This window comes from Anarhichas minor, unplaced genomic scaffold (genome assembly GCF_050575085.1).
Source record: "Anarhichas minor isolate MPS153535 unplaced genomic scaffold, ASM5057508v1 ptg000049l, whole genome shotgun sequence".
Classification (NCBI taxonomy): domain Eukaryota; kingdom Metazoa; phylum Chordata; class Actinopteri; order Perciformes; family Anarhichadidae; genus Anarhichas; species Anarhichas minor.
The window spans coordinates 342,339-369,639 of NW_027466495.1; the positions used below are offsets into that span (position 1 = coordinate 342,339).

At 46.2% G+C, this 27,301-nt stretch overlaps 3 protein-coding genes across 4 annotated transcripts; 1 reads left to right on the forward strand and 2 right to left on the reverse strand.

Moving 5' to 3' along the window:
• Positions 1–111: 111 nt before the first annotated feature.
• dvl2 (dishevelled segment polarity protein 2) lies at positions 112–11,558 on the reverse strand. Its single transcript, XM_076112310.1, has 15 exons — positions 11,011–11,558; positions 7,606–7,675; positions 6,161–6,315; positions 4,765–4,874; positions 4,453–4,582; positions 4,246–4,336; positions 4,068–4,137; positions 3,844–3,983; positions 3,459–3,535; positions 3,278–3,345; positions 3,053–3,187; positions 2,830–2,961; positions 2,388–2,564; positions 1,834–2,058; positions 112–1,751 (listed from the first exon to the last, which is right to left on the reverse strand). Exons 1-15 carry the CDS (start codon positions 11,169–11,171, stop codon positions 1,192–1,194), a joined length of 2,301 nt encoding a protein of 766 aa, XP_075968425.1. The 5' UTR covers positions 11,172–11,558; the 3' UTR covers positions 112–1,191.
• A 995-nt stretch (positions 11,559–12,553) lies between these two features.
• On the reverse strand, positions 12,554–17,727 carry LOC142971755 (uncharacterized). 2 transcript variants are annotated; one of them, XM_076112411.1, is made up of 3 exons: positions 17,391–17,727; positions 14,953–16,089; positions 12,554–13,631 (listed from the first exon to the last, which is right to left on the reverse strand). In XM_076112411.1, the coding sequence occupies exon 3, from the start codon at positions 13,546–13,548 to the stop codon at positions 12,895–12,897; it is 654 nt and encodes a 217-aa protein (XP_075968526.1). In that variant the 5' UTR covers positions 13,549–13,631; positions 14,953–16,089; positions 17,391–17,727; the 3' UTR covers positions 12,554–12,894. The 2 variants fall into 2 exon arrangements, with proteins under 2 accessions (XP_075968526.1, XP_075968525.1); XM_076112410.1 differs by lacking the exon at positions 14,953–16,089.
• LOC142971756 (RING finger protein 227) lies at positions 16,985–18,825 on the forward strand. Its single transcript, XM_076112412.1, has 2 exons — positions 16,985–17,920; positions 18,442–18,825. Exons 1-2 carry the CDS (start codon positions 17,443–17,445, stop codon positions 18,498–18,500), a joined length of 537 nt encoding a protein of 178 aa, XP_075968527.1. The 5' UTR covers positions 16,985–17,442; the 3' UTR covers positions 18,501–18,825.
• The last annotated feature ends 8,476 nt before the right edge of the window (positions 18,826–27,301 follow it).

A 27,301-nucleotide genomic window follows, 5' to 3' on the forward strand; every position in this document is an offset into this window, starting at 1 on the left:
CAATATTATGCTGAAAAAAAAGTATTAAGATCAGCATAAAGTATGTGCACCGTGTCTACTCGTCTGACACATTTAGTTTTGTAACATTTTGAATGAATAATGAAGTCTGGACAGCATGTAAGTATCAAATTTATTCTCAAGTACACAAACAAAAGGTGGCGATATGAAATCAAACAATGTGACACCCTCAGTCATTCTTTTTTTTGAAATGTTGAATCTTCATTTAGCACCTTAATAGTTCGGTTATACATGATTTATATAGTCACTCATACAAAAAAAAAAAAAATGAAATGGGTGAATAAGGCAAGTCAGTTACATGAAAATAAGCATGGGGGCATTTGGATCACAGTTACTTAAGATATATACTGAATGTAATCAAGAAGTACCACTCTGTGTTTTTGTATGCACGTATTAGTACCGACAACTCGGCCTAGACAGTGATTACTAAACACAAGTTCACCTGACATTGTTTGGACCTATTTTCTTTTCACATTAGAGCTCGCTGTTCTGTATTGTTTGCATTTACATAGGAGATATATACAGAGAAGATCATTGTCAAACAATGCTGGAACAAAAAGGAGTTATTTCATGTACCTGGAGTGTGAAAATGTCTCTAAAAAAAAAAATGAGTAAGGCACTCAATATAGTCCCGTGCTGCCAACCGATCTGGCATGATGAACCAGATGTTGTATACAGGATTGCATCCTTTTCAAGTACGCGGTGTACCTGGCGCCCTCTAGTGTTAAACGGTGGTCCATGCGCTTCCTGGATGGACAGCTCTGACATTCATAGCTGGTTTGTTGAAGGTGCATCCCTTCCTAAAATATTGGATTTCGGTTTTGAAAAAAAGCCAGGGTGCTGAGCAGCTCTGATGGGCAATTTAAAATCTTGCACTGAAAGTTTGGTTTTTGAGGAAAAGCTAGCTCACCACTGAGGTAAGAAAGTAGAACTGGTCTTTCTGGATTTAGGTTTTGGAAAAATAACCGTGATGTAGTGGATTTTAATAAGAGAAAATGTGTTGAGAGAGTGTTAAACCCTGTTCTCACCAAACTTGTAACAAGTGCCCTTAATCCAATAGGCACTTGTGAGCTCAAAAATCTAACCACCAGATCCGCGTCAAAACAAGTGTGAACCGTACACTACCTTCACATGAATGGTCACTCAACACCACCGAGACAGAAAAAACAACAACTACATGACATCGACGAAGAACTCGCTGGGGTTCCCCATGGCCAGGTGGAACGACTGGCGAGAGGCAGTCAGCTCGGGAGGCACGGCACCCAGGTCGCGAGTGGGCGGGGCGCCGGGGGGCCCCCCTGGGGTGGAGGAGGGGAGCGCGAGTAGAGTCGGGTGCATGGGGGCCGTGGCCATCTGCTGCGTGTGAGGAAGAGCGTGCGCGGCCGCCATGGCCTGGTGCGCGTGCTGGGGCACCATCATCACCATCATGGGGTTGTAAGGAAGGATGCCCGGCGGGTAGGGAGACATGTGGGGCTGCTGGGGGATGCGGTGATGATGCGAGCGTTGGGAGGAGGCGTGGCTGTGCTCGCTAGGCGCGGCCGAGCCGTGGCCACGCCTCAGGCTGCTGCGGGTGGAGTACTCGGATTCACTGCCGCTACCGGAGCGTGAGTCGGCCCCGCCGCCGCCTTCTACGCCCGCGCCTGAGGGGGATTTCTCCCCTCCGCCCACGGTGCTGCCCGGGCCTTTAGTGCTGCGACGTCCCTCGCTTCTCGTCGAGCCGCTGCTCCGGCTCCCTGAGGGGGGGAATGCGGTTAGATGAGATGTACAAAACACACATGATTCGTAGTCAGCGGGAGGATCGTGGTCTGCGCTCACCTTCACTGTGCTGGCTGCCGGTGCTGCCGGGGGCATAGCTGTAGCTGGTGAGCTCGTGGTACGGAGGCGGCTGGCTGGAGAAGGCATGCGTCGGGTAGGGCTGATAGGGGAAGGTGTGCATCATGGGCCACGGGGAGGCCCCCGGGAGAGGCAGGGGGGCCAACGTGTCCTGGTCCGAGGCCCCACTGGAGCCGTCGTTGTCGTTCAGGGAAAGGTTGGCCATGTCTGCGTGGGAGATAAGAGGAGATGAGCAACAGGTGGAACATGTTTATATGTTGTGTGCGTTAGAAATCAGACCCAAGAACAGACAAACTAAACGTGTAGTAACTGCTGCAGTTTGTGGACACGTTGTTTTTTAATATTTGTTATGACATGATTTCTGGAGGTTCAAAGTACAGGGATGGCAGAGCAATAAAGAAATCCTTCCATAAAAGTAATGTTCACGTGATTACAGCCACCAGTGTGTCCACAAAAGGCATGTGTGCAAATGTGATTACGTGCAACGTTCACGCGGACGGATCCTTTGACGTCGACGTTTTTTCCCAGTTACTCACAGTTCTCACAGTCGCTTAAATCTCCGAAGACGTAGTAACACTGTTCGGAGAAGGTGATCTTGTTGACGGTGTGTCGGATGAAGCCGGCCTTCAGCAGGTTGCTGGCGTACTTCCTGGCTTCCCGGCGGTCCTGGAACCCCTCGATGTGGTGGAAGAGCCACTCCACTACGTCCGAGCCTGGTGGAGGATGCATAAGATAAGGTGGAGCTTAATTCATCCCAAAGGAAATGTCAGTGACAAAGACTCACAGTATACAAAAAGCACAACATGGACAAACAGGTTATGTAATCTCTCCTCGTGATTCAGTTGCAGGTGATTCCACTTAAGCAGATGCACTTCGGGGGTTTTCCCCTTGTTCAAGTCGCACGCCTTTAATAACGCACGCCCTGTAAAGTCCTGTGAGGCACGGAAAGCTCATGCAACTAATGTACGTTTGTCTTACCGAGGAAAGCGTTGGGGATGGTGATCTTAAGCCACATGCGGTCCCTGACCTCCAGACCGGACTCTGGCGAGGCCATGGCCTTGGCAACAGATGCCATGTCAGAGTGCAGGGATAAGTTGAAGTCATCGAAACCTGGGAAAGAGACGGAAGGGCATTTTAGGGAAGCTAAAGAGGAAATGATTTCTAAAGAGGTGAAATCAGAGTCAAAACAAGAAGCTCTCACGTTCGGTCTCGGTGACGGAGGAGGAGGAGGTGATGGTGCTGAGGGACGAGCTGCCCGGGAAGGGGGGGTAGACCCCGGTCATAGCCACGGAGTGGCTCACCCACGCTGCCGGGTCAATGGGTCGGATCGGCTCGTCTGCAGAAGAGAAGAGGAAAGCGTTACTGACGGCAGAGTGCTTCCAAACCAAAGGGGAATAAACAGAAAGGGGGGCGGCTCTGTACTCACTGCGAGGCAGAGTGAAGTAGCCCTGAGGAGACGGGTCCCAGCACTTAGCCACCGTCAGGATGATGGGCCTGGAGAACACCACAAGGCATTAGAACCGCCGGTACCCACTTGTGTACAGACACAACGTGAAAGATATTGTCTGATAATATTTTTTTTAAAATAGGGAACAGCAGCGACTCACCCTGGCTTGTGTACGATCTCCCTCAGCACCCGCACTGCATCGTCGTTACTCATGTTCTCAAAGTTGATGTCATTCACCTTTTAAAAAGAGACAAAAGATTTGAGTTCGTCCGACAGATAATATGATAATTTAATAATGGGCGGATATTTTGATAATCGAATAAGCATTGAAGTCATTTCCTTGTTCCAGCTTTCCATTTCTCATCAACTCCGCCAAGAATAAATTACAACTGAACTAACATTGTTTCTAATCTGGAAAAGATCCCAAAATGGGCGTCACGATGTCTAAAAACTGAAAGCTACACCAGAATTCAGAAAAAAACAACAACATTCATATGAACAAAACCCTGCCTTTGATTTAGGTCTAACCCTTTGTTCTTCCTCACCTGCAGCAGCATGTCTCCCGGTTCGATGCGTCCGTCTGCAGCCACAGCTCCTCCCTTCATGATGGAGCCGATGTAGATGCCTCCGTCCCCCCTTTCATTGCTCTGGCCCACGATGCTGATGCCCAAGAAATTATACTTCTCTGTGATGTTGAGGAAACAGTGTTAACGCTACGCACGTAAAAAAAGAAAGAAAGTGCAGTACAGTATTTGACTCGTTTACAGACCCATGTTGAGAGTGACGGTGATGATGTTCAAGGACATCGTGGAGTCTGTCACGCTGCTGAAGGAGGAGGCCTGGAGTGGAAAACACACAAAATGACCATGAGAGCTGCTTTCACACAAAAAGTACTATCTCTGAGCAAACCATGTTTAAATACAGAAAAGTCTTAAGATGGTACAAACCCTCTCCAGACGTGGTGGGCGCTGTTTCCTGCGTCTGCGGTGGCGCTTAAGGAGCCTGGAGGCGGTGCTCTGCTCTGTTGCACTGCTGAACCTACGAGTGTCAACAAAGAAGAGAAACATGGCGTCACAAACATTTAAGACCCACAAAAAAAAAAAATAAAATAAAACTTTCCAGCTAACTGTCCGCGTCCTCCATCGCTCCCTCACCTGCTCATGGTGTCGTCGTCCTCGGAGTCGCAGAAGCTGGTGGTTTCCAGCTCGCTGCTCATCACCGTGCTGGAGCTCTCGTATCCCGCCAGGTGGCGCTCCAGTCGAGTCTGGCCGTTCATGCGCGGCCCTGGGAACACCGCAGACGAGACGAGAGGGAAGATATTCATGTTTGCTCACGTCAGCGTTGACAAACATTCCTCCACTTCTCGACATTCCTCATTATATCACTTATTCATTGGATGTTGAGGAGCGTGCCAAATCGCGCTCATAAAAGAGCATTTTTCTTCATTGTGGTCTGCGGTTTCTTACCGTGAGGCTCCATGCTCTCTCTGTGCCGAGGTCGCTCCCTCCTGAAGGAAACTACAGACTCCGTTTCAGTCTGGTCGTCCAAGGTCTCCACACTGCCCGTCGCGTTGGGGCTGAAACAGACAAAGCAGCAGCACAGTAAGAAACTTCAACTGATTCAATGTAAGAACTTTACCAAAGTTACGTCTCTTTTTCCAGATGTGGTGTTCAGATAATAACCAATAAACTTGTTTTAGGACTTTATTATTTATAATAAGCTAGTATATTAAGTAAATGTATGTGTCTAGCTCTAACTAATGGCAAAGCCACTTTTGCCACGGTCACGTGGGAACACTTGTCACATCCACAGCTGGTCACAGGCCAACATGCATGTAGCAACAAGCTAATGCTCCAGTGAGCCGCCGTAGGGCCGCAGACTTCAGTACCATTAAGCACACAAATATGCTGATTACACAGGACGACAGAGAACGCCTTGTGGTTCATGATGAAAGCAAGAGAAGAAGAAAGACCCTACAATTTAAATGACGGTTCATTTTCCAGGATGAGAGGCGGTGTTGTTCCGGCTCCCCAAAAAAAAAAACGCAGCATGGAAAAGAAACTGACGCGGTTCATTCTCCAAACCGCACGTTTAGTGGAGTTAAAAAAGGAAATTGTTTTAATTTGAAATTGGATTCAAAATCCATCAGGCGACCCCCGATCCGGCAGCACACGGGAGACGAGACGGGACGATGTCCAGCGCTGCGGCCGGGATGGGAACTCCTTCTGACCCCGAAACCAAACTCAAAGAGCCCCAGACGACATACTTCTGGAGGAACCAAGAGTGACGTAAGAAGCTATTATAGTTATAATATTTAATCTGTTTTGGACACCTCACGCTCCATTCGGATTACAGTAATAGTTTCCTCTTGTTTTGAAGAAAAGACGAGAGGATCTATATTTCATTCGGAAAGCGTCTGCGACTAGACGGCCTCTTTAAAGCCGACCCAATCACTACTTTATATGAACAATGGATCAAATGGCCCAGTGTAATACAAAAGAGACATATTTCTCTCAAGCGTGGGTGAAAATGTACTGCGCAGTAAAACAATATCCTAAATACTCAACATTAAGATGTTAAACTATGCGTATAAACATTAAAAATCAAGATTATGTTTGTTTAATGTACTGAAAGCTTCTCCCAGTCAATAACAAGGGAGGCCTCAGCTGAGATCAGGTTCAAATGAGCTGTTGTGTTCTAGCTATTCTTGTAGCAACGCGATACTGGGAGTGTATGAGATACATTCAGGAAAACATACAGTATCTATATTACAGCTGTGGGAGACGCTCAAGTGCTCCAGTTTTTGGGCCTCGTCATGCCCCTCTTTAGGGTAAATTCATAATAAGCGCGTTCTTTGCTTACTGGAAGGAGGGCGGCCTGGAATCCCCGATGCCCCCGGTCCTCTCCGCGGGCGGGGGTGGGAGGGGCGGAGGAGGGGGCGAAGGCTGGGTCGTCGTTTCCACGGGAGGAACCACCGCCACCGGAGGCTCCGCTGTCGGCGTGTCCGAAGATACCAACTGGAAGAGACAAAAAACGGAAAGAGAGAATCCAATCTGAGATAACGAGATGCGGAGCGGAGAGAAACTGGCACAAAACTAAAAAAAAAAAAAGAATGGTGAGAGGGAGGAGAGAAGAGAGGGTGAGAAAAAAAGGGAGAGGACTGAAAGGAGGAGCGGGGTAAGATGTCAATTACTTTGACACACAAACAATGTACTCTTTTCAGACCGGCGTCTCGAGGGCATACTGAAACACTATCCTACACTTAACCCGTCTCTCCTCATTTATACGACAAAAGTGCCCGGACACACACGGAGGGAACGCGCATCAACAATTAGGACGAACACCAAACAGCATCCAGTTACATGAACCATGAAAACACAACGCAGGGAGGGGATACGACGTAGTGACGACCTAAAGAAAAAAAAAAGGGCGTATTGGGCTAAAATATGACAAAGAAGTAGTCTTTTAATGCCGTAGCTTTTGGGACATTTAATGCCCTTAAATAAGCTTTGCAGTCCCCGTCAAAATAACTCAAGCTAATGGGAGTCTGTCAGGCTGAGTCCCCCCTCCCCCCCCCCACTAATGGCTGTGCGACTATGAAACGCCCGTCTTCTGGGATCCCTCCATCCATCTCGGCCCGCAGATCACATATCAGTCCCTCTGGTCTACCGAGCTTTGTTCCCCCCCTCCCCCCCTCCTTTAAAGCCTTCCCTCCTTCTTATGCACTTAACAGATGCTTCAGCCTCCAACCTGCTTATCCGACGTTTTTTTTGTTTGTCTCTATTCAAACGTTAACTCTCGGGGTGAGGGGTACAACAACTGGGGGCCCTTCTACTGGAGAAATGGAAAAGTATGGAAATATGTACCTGGCAACCCGCTGTACTGTAAACAGTAACACGCTGTGCGAGCTGGAGTGTCGATTAACAACGAGAGAAGTTAGATTATGTCATGTTTCTAAAGACTTAAAAAACAACCCCAAACCATGCTACCAGTACAGCTGTTGGCTACAGTGACTCAGACTGTGGATATGATGCACGATTCTGCAACGTTAGTGGCTCCGATTTGAAATGAATTGCTTCATTTTATTGCTGCTCGTTAGACCAGATGAGTCTGAGGGAGGGGAAGGGGGGGGGGGGGGGACGTGGTTTCTGCTGAGGTTGCCTGACTTTTAAGATAATAAGCCAGCTTTCTGACATTTTCCCAGAAGCCTCAGCGGGACATTATTGAAATGAGGTCATTTTACAGATTCAGAGCAGTGGTCACCGGTGACATCTATTCACACACGCAGCAGGTTTATCGCTTCTTACCCATGAAACCACTCGGCCGTTGAAACATGGCAGCTTGGCGCTGTCGTCGGAAATCTCTTCCTTCACCACCCTGAAGAGAAGGGAAGAGAGACACGGTGAGGCCCGGCAGGTAGACGTTGCTCCAGCTTCATAACATTACGGGATGTCTGAACGCTACGGTGGGACGAAGGAATGAGGGCTGAACACAACTCAGGGATATTAAATAGTTTACATTAAATATATTAGGCTTTGACAACAACATGGCTGAACTAAATCAAATGCTGGGCTCGGTTGTGACAAGCTGTTCTTGTCCGCTTGCCATATTCCTTTTTACATGCGTTTCCAGATGTTTTATGCATCAGCCTGTGGCTAATGCAGCGGACTGGAGAGGCTGTAGTCCAGTAAAACTTAAGCTTATGTTCACTTTAGCTTTAGGTCAGGCTTAGCTGACCATTTAAAGCAACCGGTCACTCATTCACAATCAATGTGTAGCATAAAAAAGTACAATTATATCACTAAATATAGATGGAAATACAAATACACATAACAACAATGAGCTCTCAGTAGCAGCCACTGTGACAGCCCAGCGTCCACACGGCCAACGCTAAAGGCAACACATCCGTATGTCCATCCTTCTCTCCTCCATGTTTGTCAGAAAGACAAACATTTGGCCTCAGCTGTCTAACCCCCCCCCCCTCCCAGCAGCCCACCACCATGTTATTACAGTACTGGGACAGGAGGGGCTGGGCACTTGACTGCTCCAACTCCTCCAAAAGTTCTCCTTTTTCCAGCGTCATCTGCCCGTGTGCCTCCTCTCGGTCAGGCTCCACCGGGCTTTTGTAAGCAGCTGTTTGAGAGCTGGTTTTGTGGGCGAGCGTTACCGGACGGCCACATCGTTGTTACACTAACTGTTACACAAAGATTTAGCATGCGAGAGCTGCGTGTGTGGCTACCGAATGCTAGTTAACAAACTAGTTTTCTCCCTTTCTGCATCCAGACAGCGGATGAACAGATGCAACATTCTTCTCCAAAGAGCGCAATTGTCTTCATTCCTCGGCCCATCCAAACAAACAAGTGACCAGTCGGAAGTCAATGCACAAACAACCCTGAAATATGCAGACATGTTGGATCCCCCCCCTCCCCCCCAGTCTCTTGCTACTATCAAATTCTTTCACACCCGACACGGCATCGCATTTCTACCAATAAGCTCCCTGATCGCGGACGTACACAGACGAATATCTAATAACTGGGAGTGAACACGACCCCGCTCTTTCAACCCGTTTCCTCTCCCCTGTGGAAACCCCTGACACCCAGCAAATGGCCTCAGTCCAGCCCCAGGTTCCCAGCACCGGTCCACAGTTCCCCCCCCCCCCCCCCCCCCACTGCCACACACACAGCTCGACAGCTGGCCTCATACCAGGGGAAATGAAAACACACACTATTACACACTCCTCTCCTGGGTCGGAGAGAGAGAGAGAGAGAGGGGGAGAAAAATGTCCCTGCATTGATTGGACAGCTGACTCAGAGCTATGTTTGAATACATTTATTTTCTTCATCTAAACTGGAGATATGTAAATGAGAGAGCGTGATGCCAGGCTGCAGGACTTTGTCTGCCCTACTCTCTCTAAAGACTTCTCCTCGCTCTGCTGAGCGAGTCTTTTAAAGACGAGGACATTTCTCCTTTTGGAAAAAAAACACCAACAAAGTACAAACAGCGGTCTAAACATGTCCCGTCCAGTTACACAGGGACAAGCTCTTAATTAGACCGCTAACTTAGAAACTGCACTGGTGACTGTGGTACGGCTCGTCAAGATAAAAGAAATAACGGAGGCCGTTAAGAGCGTTTTACCCAACGAGTCGAATGAGACACTGTCTGGTCATTTTGAGAGGTTTTTGCTGAACTCTATTGCATTACAGAGACACAAGAGGAGCGTCTATCCGTGGAAACATTATTAGCCAAACTGGAAACACTGGAAATGTACATTCTTCCCAATTTTCTGACATTTGTTTGGCCAAACAATTGAAATCAAAGAAAATCGGTTAATCAGGGATGAAAATAGTCACACGTCGAAGCCCCAGTGGACACAATTTAATTCATGCATACAAGAAGAAGAGTTTACTTGATAACACTGACTAAAGGCGGTCCTCTGTAGGGCTACAAATGACTATTTCCACCATGTACCACCTACTTTATGAGTATAAAACTGTCAAGACGCCAAAACACAAAGCTCCCAGAGCCCCTCACAAAGCAGCTCACCTCATTTGGGAATCTGCATTCTCACTTGATAAATAACTGAAATAGCGATCAACACATTTTTGCGGTTTGCACCGACCGATTACTCAACTAATCATTTCAACAAGCGAACGCCAGACGTGGAGGATCTTTACAGGGCACTCACTCTCAGACACATCTCTGAAAGCCAGTTACTGGTGTCGTCGCTGTTATTCATTCAAACGCGCCGCATACAGCTCTGTCCAGGCCTAATGAGAAGACATCTCCATTTCATCCGGAGGGGTTTTGAGCTGATGTTGCGGCTTCCTTGACTCCGATTGGTGCCATCCAAAGAGGAACAAGTTTTAATACTCATCCAAACACTACAATGCATTTAACAGAAGCCCCGAGGGTCCCACTGGGGTGGAACTAACCACAAACATGCATTCTTCTGCAGGAGAAGGCACAGCAGCTATAGACAGAAGAAAAAAAGATTAATTGATAGAGAGGAGACGGCTCTTTCTGGAGGAGTGGATCGGGGAGAAAGTGGGGGGAGAAAGGAAGGGAGGAAGCTAGGGGGAATGAAAAGGATGGCTGGCAGGCCAACGTGTTAAAGAGGGGGGAGACAAAACCCTGGCTTCAGTCCCGAGAGAAAGAAAAGGCGAGGATTTCACAAGATGATGGACTGAAGGGAGGGAGGGAGGGAGGGAGGGATGAGGATTAGGGCAAAGGAAAGCAGCAGGGACAGGGAATGCCTCCCATTGTAATGATGATGTTTCCTGAGAAATGTCCCAGCCTCCACAGCCTTATTATTGATAGACCCACTTATATACATTCATCACCAGTCATGATCACTTCTGAGTAAGGATGCGTTGGTTGAATGGCGACCTGCACGAGCAGCTTCACTTAAGTGTATTCCTTCTGGGACAAATACACGACAGCCGGTCACGAGACAGGATTGCACGACTTTTTGTAAAGCAGGCGATTTAATAAAGTTTATTTTGAATTAGCCAAGCTTTTTAGTGCGAAGTTAAAGCTCCTCCACGCAGACAATACAAAGGCACATTTAAAGTATTGTTTTCCAACAACAACATTTTAAGTATCTCGAGCTTTAATAACTTTTCGCAGCTTTTATTTGCATGCAAACCACAAATATTCCCTTCTTAAAAAAAAAAAAAAAGAAAAAAGGGAGAAAAAAGTCCCAGCAAGCTCACCCGAAGTCCTGGTCCATAGACTTGAAGAAGAATTTGTAGTTCGGCTTGTTCAAGACCTGTTTAAAATCCAGCAAAGTGATATTTTCCGCAGCGATGGGTATCTTCACCAAATACGGCGTCTCCTCTTCGTCGATGTGGTAAATTATTTTGGTTTCCGCCATCTCTGCGGTCTGCTTTTTCTCCCAAAGCTGGAAGTCCCCCCCTCCCCACAAGAAGCGCACTATACGCGGCGAGGTGGCGTTAGGCTGGTTGGGTAGTTAGCTCGCGGCTAGGTGGCTAACGAGACTCGGCTCAGAGGTGAAACGATGATGGCCACTGAGATTTTTTCGGTCCGAGCCAGAGGACGTGAACGCGTAAATCCTGCTCTCTCTCTCTCTCTCTACCGACTCTTAAAACAGTAAAACACTCGCACTGCCCCGCATTGTTACCGAGGGGCGAAAGAAACGACGGACCCGCTACATTCACACGACCTATCGCTCACTACCAACAACTTTTTCCCCCAACAAAAACATACAGGGGAGGGGGTCCGAAAACTTTTCTCCACTTTTTGCGAGCCAACGCGGCGTGTGACGTAATCACGTAACACCCCCCTTTTTTTTTTGTACGTACTCCTCCAAATACCTCCACCTCCACCCCCCCCCCACACACACACACACACACACACACTTGTATTTGCAGAGGTAGAAGAAGTATTAGATCTGTTACTTAAATAAAAGTAGCAATGCTAGAGTACAAATACTCTGTTATAAGTTCTGCATTACAAATATATGCCTCCAAAATGTAGTATAGTACATAAAATGTAAATGTATAAAATGTAAATACTCAAATACAGTACAATAATTTCTAAATTGTATTTAAGTACGGTATTTGAGCAAATGTATTAGTTACTTTTCACCACAAGAAGTTAGTATTAAAAAAATGTATTTATAGGATAAGTAAGTCCACAACTATTACATAACATAGCCCACCTTGTTTTTATACTGTTGATTAAAAACCTCCGTTTCCCCCTTTTGTTATGGTTTGTATTAAGAAATATAGTTATATGTAAAGTCAACTACCACTTTCAGATAAATACAATATGAGTAAAAAGTACAAGAGTAGGTGAAAGTATTAGCTCAGGATAGATTATCAACCGGGCAGCCTCGGGTCCCAGACCCTTAGAGGTCCCAAAGGTCCTGAACATTTCAATCAGTTGGTTACTTTAATGACTGCTAATTTATTTGGGATAATGCTAATAAATATAAACTGAAATGACAGAGGTCTTAAGGCAAGTCGCTCTTTATTACCCATCTTTGTTAGGGGCCCTGTATCAACATTAAGTAAAATCCTTTTATTCCACCAAATTACAACAAACAAGCAATTAAACAATTAAGGGGCCCACAACAATCTTGCAAAGGGGCCCCTAAAGCAACAGCAGACTATAAACAGAATAAGTTTGCTGTAATTTATACCACAAAAGAAAGAAATCCATCCATATATGATGAAACAAAATACACACTGCCAATCTTTGGTGATTTTCTAAATATAAGCACCCGACACAGTGTTACATATAAAGTAGCTTTATTCATGTTTGCATTGGCAGGACAGTCTTCAGCTGCATAATAACAAGCACAGAGAGTGAAACTCTATGAAACCTGAGAGAAGACGTTTAGTGTTTAATCTTTTATTTACAGTCACCGAGTACACCACTAGAGGGAACTCTTCATCAATTCATCATTAATTAAAGAGCAACAGGTATGCAGTACAGTGATTGGTATTATATAAATAAAAGTATAATTTGAGTTGGTCCCATAGCTGCACTTTACTTTTACAGTGTGACTACATCATGACCCTAAATCAACAACTATATCTGCTATAAAAAAAGGATATAAACCCTGTTTCCTTTTAAAGTTTCCAGGTAAAAAACTGCGGCCCGAACACCACCACGACCACGCAGGTGATCACGAACAGCACCCAGAAGGTGATGGCCAGCACCTGCACCCGGAACAGCGTCTTCTTGCTCTGCTGTATGACCTCGTCTTCGCCCGCCAGGCCCGGCGCCGCGCCGTACGGCCTCTCCGGGTGCATCTGCTGCACCCGCAGGCTGACGGTGGGCAGGATGATGAAGCGGGCGTCTCTGCTGTCGCCCTCCAGGGAGAGCACCACTCTCTGGGTGACGGTGGCCAGGCGTGTCGCCACGGCCACGGGCAGGCGGAAGGCCACGGGGGGCAGCCCGGCCAGGATGCGGGAGTTGCAGGGCAAGGAGAGGGCATCTCCGGTCTCCAGAGGGGTGAGGTGGCGGCAGAGGGGGCAGGGGAGGGCTGGCGTGCTGCTGGCGGCGTCGAGGGGCTCGAGGGGACACAGCTGGATCCTTTTGAGGCACTCGGTGCAGAAAACATGGAGACACTCCAGCATCCGGGGGCATTTGTTGTACTGGTTGTACTCCTGGTAGCAGATGGGACACTCCACATCCATGGGCTCCCCCGGGGTGGTGCTGAGGCTGAGCACCACAGCAGCTGGGTCCCCCTGCTGGGAAGCTGGGACAACACCCCCCATCATGGTGGGAGGGAGGGATGGAGTTGGGTGCTCAGTGATGGCAAGATGCAACTTGTGGATGGATCTTTAACAGAAGACGGTAAAATCTGTAAAGAGAAAATAACCTTTACTAAGACGAATAGAGCCCCAGAGGCTTATGTGGCTTTTTTAAATGGCAGGATCTGCTCTCCCTGGGATGCCGCTTTGTTTTATGGACAGATTCCACAGCCCATGAGTCATGGCGTTCATCCATTTAAACACACAGCCATCCGCTGCTCTAACCATTACGCTACCTCTCACAATCACCCGAGCCCAGTGTGTGCTGGCCTGCTCACTCAGGAAGTATGGGAATAACAAATATCAAGAAAAGCTGTAAAAGGAAGTAATGAGTCACTGTAATGATGCATGTGTGCACATCCACTTTTCTCCACTCGCATTAGTTATTATTTTAAAAAGGGCCACTCCATTGACTTTAGTGAGTATTATTCAGTCTGAAAAAACAGTTTTATCTTTGAGAAAATAACCCCGATGACGTCATTTATCTCGGCTTCGACTTTTTTTTTATCTTTACCCGAGACTAAAAGTGAGAATCTCGGCTTCATGGTGAGTCAATTTTGACCATTCATTTGTGAATTGGTTTCTTGTAAGTCTGCCAACTTCATAGAAGTGCAATACTAAAAATAAAAGTTGTTGGAGTGGCCCTTTAACACGAAGGAACATTTGAAAAGAGGATATTGAATAACTGTAAGCTGCAGAGCCTGGTAGACAAAGAGTTTGCTACCAAGAGTTAGGTAAAAAAAGATTGATGCTACTTCGTTCAATAGAGGGCCGCAGCCAGTTAGCTTAGCTTAGCATAAAGACTGGAAACGGGGGTGGGGGGGGGAAGCTAGCCTGGTTAAAAAGATCCATCTAACCTCAAAACTTGTTTTTAAATCTTCAGTTTATGTACATATTTAGGATACTTGTTTTTCCTAGCTTTATGCTAAGCTAACTTGCTGCTGGCATTAGATTTGCTTTACTTTACTGACACTTTTTTGTTGTTGTTGTTCACATGGGACAACAACCCAAGATCACTCATGGGGGGATTGTTGCTACGCAGATGGAGTCTCCTTTGAATTGGTCCATGGCAGCACATTGCCTGAAACCTTTTTCTTTCACAAGTCTACGCTAGAATCAGAGCAAAAATAGGAGTTCAAATATCATTTACACCCACTATAAGCATTTTTGCTTTACTCACAATATATGTACTGACAACCTGTTGTGAAAGGGTAATATTAAAAACCAGCCCTGACCGGCTGCTCCATATAAACATCATTTGTTTATATGGCTCTCTTGTATTCAGGCCATCGGGTTTCAGTGAGATTATATTGAGAGAAACTGGCAGCGATCCATCTCGACACCTAAGACGCAGATAAGAGAGCCACTTACCGCACCCCCTCCCCCTTTGATCAGTGCACACTTTGATGCTCGCCTCCGACCCCTCTCACTGCTCTCACAGCTCCTCATGTTGGTACAGATCTCATCCTGGCGGGGTGTCTTCCTCCCTCTTCTGCGTGCACATTAACCACTCAAATTTCTACTTATCCCGTATAGGTATACGAGGCTGAGGCTCGGCTTACTGGCAACCCTCCGGTTTCTTTTTGCTCCTTCTTAACTTGATGTCACTCGTCCTCCTCTCGATCCGCCCGAGTCCCCCGTGGGGCATCTCTGTGGTTTGCTCGGCAGTAATTAAACCCCTGGTGATGTGAAGGTAACCAGGACACACAAGGCAGAAACTGACAGATTCGGAGTCGACTTACTTGACTCTACTTGCGTATTATGTTATTATCATGCTTTCCGCACAGTCAGCATATGTTAAAAATAGCTGGGTGAATTAGGGTGCAGTTATTAACAGCCTTACACGTTTCTACATGTTCTTTTTCATATTTAAAAACCAGCGCACATTTGAGTGGGAGTCAAAACAAGGGTGAATAAATTGCAAGCACACAATGCGTGTGTGTGTGTTCAGAGCGTGGTGTGAGTGAATTATTGACACACGTGATAACCTGGAGTACGGTGCACCCGGTTGAATAACTTCCTTGTTGACAGTTTGTCCTGTACAGATGCAGACGCCGAGTCAGCTATTTTCACTGTCACACTGTCAGGCTGAACTCTGTTAACTAACTTTCACGAGATTCAAAACTGATTAGTGGGATACAATAAATGTGCTGAGCTCGAGTTCCTCTGAGGTGAAGCGTGATATACTGAGGCGAATACTTTATGACATGATCTTTAAGCCAGAAGTTACTAAAAGGAATAGACCAGACACCCGGTGTTTAATGAGGATCAACTGTTCCTATATGTGGGTTAGGGCAGTTTTACAACCATCAGACCTAGCTGAAAGCAGGAATATTGTTCATCCTGTTTACAAAGAAATCCCTCCTTTAAACTGTAACGGTTGACGGTAAATGATGGTCGACAAAATCCACAGTCTTTGTTCTGTAAACTGAAGTTCTGAAGTCTTTTTTTAGTACCACATTTCCGCTTTGTGTTACCGTCTCTGTGCTGTGTCTCAGTAGTGAAACCCTGTGAACGCACAAAGAATCAATTTTACTTGATTTGTAACTCAGGCTGTTGAATATACTGTCAGCTTCACATTAAGTCTAAAATACAGCTTTGACCAGTGACTGGTCAGTTTGTTCCACATCTCTCACTTACACTGGAATCACTTTAAAAAAGGGATTTTACAATTTGTTTTACAGGAACTACAAGTACTACCATCAGGTCATTAAAGCTGTTAAAAGGTGACGATACATATCAAAGTCTAGATTTCAATTTCAGCCAGCCTTATTGGGCTGAAAGTGACCTGTCGACATTATTGTTTCGGGATGAGTACAGTAGGCTGTAGTAGATCACTTATGCATTCAATTTAGCAGCCCTAAAGAAATGAACTCTCAGAGCCAAAACAGCCTTTTACTGTGAAATGTTCACAATCAATAATCACGTTTAAGAGTGAAGTATGACTTCATCAAGGTTATTTTTTTTAAATATAACTATAGAGACATTTCCCTTTGAACCAGCTCAGTTTTGCGGGAAAAGTTGTCATCAGGTCAAAAGAAAAGAAAAATGAACAATAACCACCTTTACTCTAAGCTTGGGGCAAAAAGCGGGAATGGCTGGGGAAAAAAAATGAACAAAAGACTAACACACACACACACACACACACACACACACACACACACACACACACACACACACACACACACACACACACACACACACACACAGCGAGTTTGTTATCATTGGCCAGGGTTTCAGCGGATATCACCATGAAAGGAGTTCATGCTGGAACAACTGATATGATGAAACTTGTTTGGGCATTACCATGGAGAGGAAGAGCTGACGTCACTACACTCACACACACCCACACACAAACAAGGGCGTGGAGGGGTATCTCCAATAGAAAAAAATAAAATTAGATTAAGTGGGGGGGGGATCTTAAAGACACTGTTTTTTAAAAGCACATTGTTGCTTACCTTCAGATGAAGCTTTTTGAGCTGACATTCTTCTCAAAGAAAACACTCAATTTTCCAGTATGTTGTGATTATAAATCAGCAGAATATACGTGGTATAATGTCTTGCATTAGTTTGACCCTGGCTGTGAATTTGTCCTGTATGCGAGTCACTAATGTGTCCATATACATTGGCCCATGCGCAAGACACCCACAAAGAGGTGTGTGTGTCTGTGTGTGTATAGTGATTCGTGTTGGTAGTTTCATTGAAATCAGTAGCCTATTTGGAGCTTGATGACTCATATCACAGTTTACCCCGTCATCCTCCCACACACACGTCGTCACACCCCGAGATATAAAGTCTGGAGAGCTCACCTTTTGATTCATTGAGACTTCACTCAGACACAGTCCGGGACCAGAAAACAGGATGTTCTCAGAGCACGAGTGCGGGATTTGTTACCGGAACTACAACGCAGGCCGTCGGTGTCCCCGGGAACTCCACTGCAAACACAGCTTCTGTGAGAGCTGCCTGCTCCTGCTGGCCCTTTCACGACCCCAGGGACCCGATGGGGCCGACACACTCATCGTCTGCCCGCTGTGCCGACACACCACATCCATCTCCGGGGTGGGGAGGGTGAGAGCCGAGCTGAGGGTGGACGAGTGCGTCCTGGAGCGGCTTCTAGTCTCGGGAATCCTCGACAAGGAAGACGACGAGGAGGAGGAGGAGGACCCGGTCGGTGACGTTCAAGACTGCTGTGACGACACCGAGGAGCCGACGCTTCCCGAGACTCCAGCCGAGGAGAGCGACTTCTCCGCGGGCTCCAGAGGCGGGAGGCTCCGGCGGTCTTGTCGGAAAGTTTGGCGGATGGTTAGCGGGAAGGGCTCACAGCGGAGGGCCGGAGAAAGTAAGTCAAGCGCACATTGTGGTTCATGATAAGTTAATGTGAGAGGGCATTTGGGAGTTCTTAAAATGAACAGTTTGTGAATAGGGTAATGTAATAGTTTGTACACACAACATACTATTCAGATAAAGTATTCTTCCGGGACTTTAAGTGCTCTCCTGTCTTATTGGGGGGGGGCAATTTAAAATGCTATCATTCCTTTTTAGTACACGATGACCTCATTAAATTCCCAGCCGATCTAATCAGCAGCATAGCTGAGAACAGCTGTGAGGTTATGGGGCCTTTAAATCCACGCTAACGATGGCGTGGATTATTATTATTATTATTATTTCATCAATTGATCATATGTAACTAGTAGCTATAGTTAAATAAATACAAAGAACCATATATCTCTTGTGTAAGTACAACTAGCCAATATGAATTTTAGTATCAAAACCCAACCCAGAAGAAAAAGTTATATTTGAAAAATAAACATTGGATGAATATAGATCTTTTTCTAATGTGTCCTGTCTTCCTTTCAACAGACTGTATGACCAATGACGACTTCAGGGCCATCGCCATGATGGCCAGCTACATGTTTTAAAGAGTCCACCACTTCAGATACCTGGCCTAATGTGATACTATTTGAATGGTTCTCCTTTGCAACATGGACTTGTGATTATGATGGTGATAAAACTATGCTGGCAAGACGCATTCATCAATGATTTAAATTCAGCTTTTCTACTTTCTGAATGCATGTTTAAATGATGACCACTATGACGCTGTTGCTGTGAAATGAGGAGAAAACTTGTGAATGGCACTAATGTATATGATAATGTGTATATATATATTTATTTTCATTAATGTATTTCATTTGGAAATATTGTTACATATTTAAGGAAAATTAAACAGTTCTGGTTTCAACTCAATTTGAAGCTTTTTTTTTTTTTGATGGGAATTTGGGTGAGTCAGTGTGTGCATTATAAAGAATCAAACAATGGCCTAGCTTTGGCCTGTGTGTGTGTGTGTGTGTGTGTGTGTGCGCGCATCAAGTCTCTACAGGCCTAAGGTGACTTTACAAAGTAAATAATCCTAAAAGGAGGCAAATGGGGCAACCGTGGCTCACTGGGTTAAGAGGGTTGTCTGGTAACCGCAGCGTCAACGGTTCGATCCTCGACATGTGTCGAAGTGTCCCTGAGCAAGACACTGAACCCCCGGGCGCCTATCATTGGCAGCCCACTGCTCCCTATATACAGGGATGGGTCAAATGCAGAGGTCAAATTTCGTGTATATGACAATAAAAATGGTTTCTTCTTCTTCTTCTTAAATGTATTCTTTTGTTCAAAGAAAGTAAAAGATGAATAAAGCAGGGAAAAATAAATGACAAATTCTAAAGTATTTTACATGAAATTGGCCAAAAATGGGAAACCATCCGACACAGACAAATCCAGGAAGTGGGCTACTTGAGGCCAGGTGAACGGCATTGCATCCAATCAGACTCACGACCAGCAGCAGTGTGTGAAAGCTCAATGTGAATCACTTGTTTTTGACAAGCGAAGCGCATGGATCGACAACACCACTGCGGCTTATTTTAAGGTCTGGTAGAAACCCTGGCAAAAGAAGCTGTCCATCATGTTAGAAACCTCTTCTCTCCACTCAAGGTAAATATCAATTTAACAAGCTTTCCACCAAATGTAGTCATAAAATCTGCAAGAGGTTGGTGATTATTTTTAAGTGACTGCATTATGATCCCCATTAAATTACAACACTATTCCTGTGGGTGTTTTTCTCCTGCAGACTCTTGTTGGTTTGTGCGCTGGCTTGTGCAGCTGTCATGCCGTTCATCATGTGTTCAGATGCTGCAGTAGGTGAGCAACACGAGCAGGCCAGTAACTGTAGTGAGCTCATGCTCATCTTTATGAGAAGTTCTAAAGATGTCACGAGGATGATTTGATTAGGTGCAAGCTTTCTCTTTGCAATTTCACAACAATGTAGAGAGATAAGGTTTTATTGTACTGTAGAGATTTATAGCAACTTGTAAACGCATTTGGAAGTGTATTTGATATTGAGGCATGGTGATACTAAAATAAGGGTATAAAATGAGCATACAATATCAAAGTGTCGCACAAATTATCAGAGAATGACTCGTTATTTCATTGTCCTCTTTCAGCCAGTCCCCCAAAAAACCACGTGGACACTGGAGTGAGGCACATCGTCTGGAGACGACTGTATACTCCACACAGTCAACACCGTCCCCTCTTGTCTGGTCTGCCATCACTCCAAACTGGAGCTAACAGCGAAACTGAGAAGAGTGGGAATTACGGAGGAGCCTCGTCAATCATTTACCATCAATCAAATCCGCCACGGTTCACAGAAAGTAGCTTCAGCTACAATAACAGTCCAGATAACAAACCATCCCGAGCGGGAGCAACTAGTGTGCCGAGTGGAATGAGCCCGGCAAGCAGCTACCGCCCTCTCTCTTATAATTCATACCCAGTTAGCAATAAAAAAACATCTTACAAAGAGGCTGCCAGCCCCTTCCATCAGAGCTCCAGTCCTCCAGAAGGGTGGGAAGCCAAAGAAGCTCACAGATCCTACATCAAAGAAAAAGTTCCCAAAAATGACTCTCCCTCTCTTTTTCCCTCTCAGACTAGTAGATATCAGAGTTCATCGCGGCTAACTTCAAGAGGGCTTTATAGTGGCTATAAAGAGACAAATGAGCACTTTTCGGCTGGGGCGCAGAGAACATATAGTGGGATTCGATTAAGCAAATCTTTCGGCCTCGTGAGTCAAACTGCCCCTCGTGCACCATCAATCAGCAGCAGCTCTGTTATTAAAAGCATCCCCAGCCCAGAAAAGCTGACACCATCCATCACAGATTTCTCCCAGGGGTTGCACTCTGCGTCCGGCAGCGAGACACCAAGACTCAAAAAGATCAAGTCGTATCTGTTCAAGGACTCTCAACCTGCTTTTGGTGGACATGAGACAGTTCAAACGGTCCGAGACAAGGGACCACATAAGCAAAGGGCCTCTGAAGTCACTAGCGGGTTTTCTTCAAATGTTAAACAATTACAACAATCACAAAGAAAAGACTCCACCAAGAACGTACCACATCTCTCTGATAATGCCAATCCCCTGCATCATAATAATAATGGGGCCCATTATGGTGCTCAGACGGACGGTTTCGGCAAATATCGACACACAGCTCGAATCTCTGCTCGAGGGAAAGACGGCATCTTGGGAAGTAACTATGCGACTGGCAGCAGTAAATCTGTAGTAAGTAGCATCAGTGATACAACCACAAGAGGATCAATGCATGCGTCCACACCTGGACAAGCCATAAAAAAACCCTATGGCTTCAGAAGTTTGAAAAATTCTAAATGGAGTGCTGCAAAGGAGCCGCCTATTCCCTCCTCAAGTGGCTCCAATGACAGGACCAACTCTGGACGATCCAGCTTCGACAAAGGAAAGGGCTCTAAAATCACAAATATGAACCTTCCCTTGTCGCCAAAGTATAGCTCTGGCCGTGGAGAAGCATCTGCTGCACAGGCGAAACCCGACAGGACACCTACAGAGTACTCTGCACCGTCTCCTGGCACACATCAGGATCTCACATCAGGATTTAAGGAAGCCCGGCCTCGGCTACCTGATAGCAACCCAGATCACAGACGGTTTGGAACCCACAAAAGAATATATGGCTTCAAAGCATTTGGCCCTCGAACACTCGAGGCAGCCAAAACTCCAGTCAGTGAGCCAGATGAGTCTGCCAGAGTCCAGCAGGCTTTAGAAGGTTTTAGACTTGGAAGCCCACAGGTCTGGCAACAAAAGATCAGTCGTATAAACACAACGAGCCGCACTGAGCCAGGCAGTGAAGACCATAAACTACTTTTAAAGACGGCAGGAAGCGCTGAATCTGTCTCCAAAGTTACACCTGACGAATACAAAAAGAAACACAAGATCGATATGCTCTTGGGGTTTCCATCTATTCAAAACAGAACTGAAAACGCTGATGACGAAGCGCACAAAGAAAATCCGGAAAGTCACAGAATCTCCTCTGCCTATTTCAGATCAGCGGGGGAACCCGACACTGAATCCAGTCCCAAATCTGAGCCAGGAACACCGGACAAAACCGAACTTTTCGCAAAGATGGCGAGCCTGCTCAACAGCTCCACCAGCAGCACCGTGAGAGGCCAAGCGAAGACGCTCAATGAATCTGCTCCCATCAATGACACTGCAAAGGAAGCCACAGTCGGGGTCGTAGCTCTCACCTACGCCAACATGCTCGGAAGTGCCTCGTCCAGCGGTGTCGCAGCTACAACCCAGACACCAACCACACCGGCCGACAAGGACGACTTTCCAAACTCCTCTGCTGCAGCCGAGCAAAAAGAAGGAGCGGGGAATTTGACCTTAAACTCTGAGGAAGCCGTGCGTAGTGGAGACAACACGAGCAGAGGTCCGGAAGACGTTGAGGAAAACAAGATGGCCGTCGGAAGTGAGGAAGTTGCCGTGCGTAGTGGAGACAACACGAGCAGAGGTCCGGAAGACGTTGAGGAAAACAAGATGGCCGTCGGAAGTGAGGAAGTTGCCGTGTGTGGTGGAGACAACACGAGCAGAGGTCCGGAAGACGTTGAGGAAAACAAGATGGCCGTCGGAAGTGAGGAAGTTGCCGTGCGTAGTGGAGACAACACGAGCAGAGGTCCGGAAGACGTTGAGGAAAACAAGATGGCCGTCGGAAGTGAGGAAGTTGCCGTGCGTGGTGGAGACAACACGAGCAGAGGTCCGGAAGACGTTGAGGAAAACAAGATGGCCGTCGGAAGTGAGGAAGTTGCCGTGCGTAGTGGAGACAACACGAGCAGAGGTCCGGAAGACGTTGAGGAAAACAAGATGGCCGTCGGAAGTGAGGAAGTTGCCGTGCGTAGTGGAGACAACACGAGCAGAGGTCCGGAAGACGTTGAGGAAAACAAGATGGCCGTCGGAAGTGAGGAAGTTGACGATGACACGAAAACATTCGATTTCTTCCTGGGTAATGAAGGAAGTGGAAGCGGGGGTTTTGATGTGTCTGATGTTTTGTCAACCGCAGCCACAAAGAGTCAGGGCCTGAGCGAGGACCTGTTGGAGCTGGAGTATCTACGGATATCAACCGGAAACATCTCCTTCAAGTCGATGACCCACACAGAGCCGTGAGAGAAACGTGTTCAAATTGTCATGTGGTTGGAACAATCCCAATAAATGATGGAAAAGTATTTGAGATTCTGTTCTTAAAATTCTGAATTAATGGTGTTTTTTCTTTTTAACCTCACTCATTTCTATGTCAGACAAACCTTAGTGTTTGGTAAGAAATAATTATATAATGTTTAAACATTATGTTAAATACTTGTTAGTCTTGGTTGTAGCTTGTTAGGAACAGTTTGACATTTTATGTCTCTGCTGGTTTATTGGCGCTCAAATAATTAGTTGATTAACCGATTACTCGATCAAGAGAGAATTAAGCGGTATGGCGACTGGTGCCTGCTTTAATCTATTTTATATGACATTAAACAAAATATGTTTGAGTTTTGGACAGTTTGTTGGACGACACAAGGCATCTGAAGACACCTTAGACTTTAGGAAATAAATTGCCTTTTAAATAGTTTCCTCAGATTGGTTTCATTCATTGTAAAGAACACTCATCTGGCATGACAAGCAGATACTGGGAATTATTTAAAAATATGTTCTATAAGTCCTGACTGCTAACACAGCATTTTTATTAAAACATTCTCCAACACTGACCTAAAAAAAATCTTCTCCTCTGGAAGAAAGCTTAGTTCAAAATGTGGTTTTCTGAGCATAACTTTTGCTTGATTTTAACAAACGATTTGCATAAAGTAATGTCGAGTACGAGGAGGGGAAGCAGAAGAAGGTCATACTTGAGGCTTTTTATAAATTGATTGTATTCCTATTCCTTTGTGTCCTCATTCCCAGGCAGGCCGTGGCTATTCAGCGTGCTGACACAGATTTTCCACCTCCTCCTTCGAGCGTACAAGGAATGTTTCAGCATGCTGGTCTCTGGCTTAACACGCTATGAGATGGAAAAACCTGGTCCTTCCCCTTTTGTTTGAAGGTCTTTTACTGACTTTGCCAAACCATTAATAAAGAGCTGTTGAGGAAAACAAGCAATTGAGTGGTTTGTTCCTACTGATTAAAGCAAATACAGACCGTCATGGAATTTATTAGTTTCAATCACAAGAATGTGCTCGTCCTTCTGTTGCTTACACTCTTATTTATTTATGTTAATAGAAACTGAACTGGCTATGCATTATACCTCTAGTGAGTTGATCTACATATACAGCAAGAGCAGAGGGAAGAAGAGCCACTAGATGGCGTTACTTGTCCATTTTGTTTCACCACACGTGACATGAAGTACTGCATGTTGGTAGTTCTCATGCTGTGGTGTCCTTTTGGGCTGTACTTTGAAGCGAAAGGAATTTAAAGAGGATCAGATAAATTGCAGAATTGCTGTTATGGATAAAAGCTTACAATTAAGAGCAAAATTGATGTTTTTGCTTCCACCCTTATCAATCAGCCAACCAGGCGTTCAGCTTTCGAGGGCATTGGGTCCACCCTAAACTCACGTCACAGGTCCATTCACAACACCTGACCCTTCACCTTTTTCCCCAGTGAGCCAGCGCCACCTAAACACCAGTTCTACGCTTGTCCTCAATCTACGGGCTCAAAGGGGCCCCAAAGAGAGGGTGGGAGGGTTTGAGCGATCCGTCAGTCAAAGTTAAACACATTGTACATTGGATTAACCCCCCCCCCCCACCCCTACCACCATACCAATACCCGTGGAAAGTGGGACCATCCACTTTCCCATAGGGCTGAGCGGTATTAAGGTGCTATGATGTTATGTTGTCAAGGCGTTGGCCTGCCGGCTCCTTCAAAGTTCCCCTCTTTCTGCGCTGCCTTTTGTGCAGCCGAGTGTTCCTGGTTCACACACTCCCTACCTTTCAGAGTGTGTGTGCTGGCCTATAATATTCCCCCTGTGTGTGTGTTTATCACAGACAGTGTGTCCCCCCCCCCCCTCTTCTCCTACTGTGAGGGGAATTCTGTACCATGTGTCTGTGGTTTTTAGGGAGCTTTCAAGAAAAAAAAAAAAAGAAGCACAGAGGTCTCACAGTCCCCCCACCCACCACCGTCACTCCCCCAAAACACCCTCCTCACCTCCTCCTCCTCCTCCCTTTCTCATTTTCCCTCACTCCATGTGGCACTTTTTGTTTTTTACAGTTTAAACCTCCCTTTTTTCTCAGGCAGGCCAGCAGCTACGGAGTGACAGAGCTAATTTTGCATGCAGCCTGTAACAGAGACAAATCCATAATCACGGCACACATTCTCCAATGAGGCGAGGGAGAGAGAGAGGGTGAGCGTTGGCTGCTGAGGGGGGGGGGAAAGGGAGGGAGGGTAAGACAGAGAAAGGCTTTTTGTTTGGCTAAGTACACTATGTGAAAGGGGGGCGGCGAGGAAAGAGAGCTGGAAATACATTAGAAAAAGAGTTGCTTTGGTATTCGTGGCTCAAATTACCTCGCATGCCATGCAGCGGATGGACCCAACCATTGGATCCACTTGGTTTGACCATGACTCTGTGTGTGTGTGTGTGTGTGTGTGTGTGTGTAAACTAACTTTATTGAGTTTACAGTGATTCACTTTGCCCTAAAACCCATATGAACTGCAGAGGGGGAAAGTTTGGAGGATTCGCAGAGGCAGTTTGCAGCATACCGGCTGTAATCCAGGGCTCAGTCAACACGCAGTCGGTTTACTTAAGCTAAAAGTCTATTACTTAAGTTGTTTATTGTGGCAACTTGAAGGGGAAAATAGTAGAAAAAAAACAAAATCTGGCTGAGTCACATATCTCAAATTCTGTAGAAACACTTTCTGCACCTTCACTCACGTCCAACCTCTGCTACATACTTGCAAAAAAGTTTTGAATGATGGGAAGGAAGCAATTTAGGAGCATGGAATAGCGCCGGCATTAACATTCCCACATCTGCTATGGGAGATAAAGCTATTTCCGTGTCTCACATCCAGCGAGTTTCCTGTGGCCTGCGCCGTGGAGGAAGTCATAAAGACAGGAAGACTTCCTGTATTGTTGCCGTCATGGAGCAGTACGGACTGTTCGTGCTCCGTAAGGCCGGGGAACCAAGATGTAAACACAGTAATAAAAACAGCACTCTCGGCGTCTGCCCTTCATACCAGATGTTTTCACAGTTGTTTTCACTGGGCTCAGCAGACGCGTAAAGGATCCCCCTTTAAAATAAAATAAACCACGATGACAAACACAAGCATTATCTATGTACTCAATCTAATCTAATCTTTGCATCTCATGAAATGCACTGTATGTTCATTTGTCCCTTGTGTTGGAGACAATTACTCAAATTGCGGCAGTTTAACTTTTGCTAATGTTGTCATCCATCTAAACTCGTAATGATGCATAAGGATCAGGGTGGCCTACCGCCTCGGCTCAGCAACATCCTGCCAGAAATGTGTATGACCTTAGTGTGGACGTGAGTTCTGAGCAGGTCAACATGTGATTTTCACTTCCCAGATTGTTTAGTTCGAAGGATGCATAGAGGCGAGAGGCGGCGTACGAGCCTGTACAAGTATTCCTGCGTCCATCCTGCAGAGTATAAACAAGTCGGGGGTTATAGAGTCCAGTTCTGCCGCTGTGTGCCGATGGCTGCATGAAGATACAGTGTCACACACTCACAATGAAGGAGATGAAAACACCCGCCCACTCAGACACAACAGGCCCACCTGTTGGCCTCTATCCAGAAGCACCTTTCTGCGTCTGAACTCGGTGTCCTCTCGTCTTGGCCCCCAGCCAGTATCCACACCCCCCATCATCCTCCTCCTCCTCCCTGTCTCTCTCTTTCACTCTGTCGTCTTGACCCGGAGATGTTGCCACCACCACCACGGCCGAGGCGGGCACTGTCGCTGCCTCCATTTTCTCCCCGTCAGAGCAGCGCTTGGGGATGAGAATGGAGTTTGTTTTGACTTCTCACGTCGACCAAAGCGCCGCTTCACTGCATCACAAGGAAAAAAGAGTTGACCTCCTCAAGGTTTTCTGAATGAATCATGAGGGAAAAGTTGATGGTAAAAGTCAAGACACTGAATCAGGAGCACTGCTTGTACGAGTACATTACAGGAAAGGGGAAACGTCTCTTCTCACTGTGTTTAGGATGTAAGCGAGTGTAAAGAGTGTAGGCTTCAGTAACCCTTCTGGTGAAGGTGTGTGTGTGGGGGCTTTTTCTTTTCTCATACAGGTGCGACCATCTTTTAGTTGTCCACACTGACCTTATTTTCTCCCAGTAAAGGGAAGTGAGAGGATCTGCAGGTGCAGGCCTGACCTCCGTTTCGTGTGTGTTCCCTCAT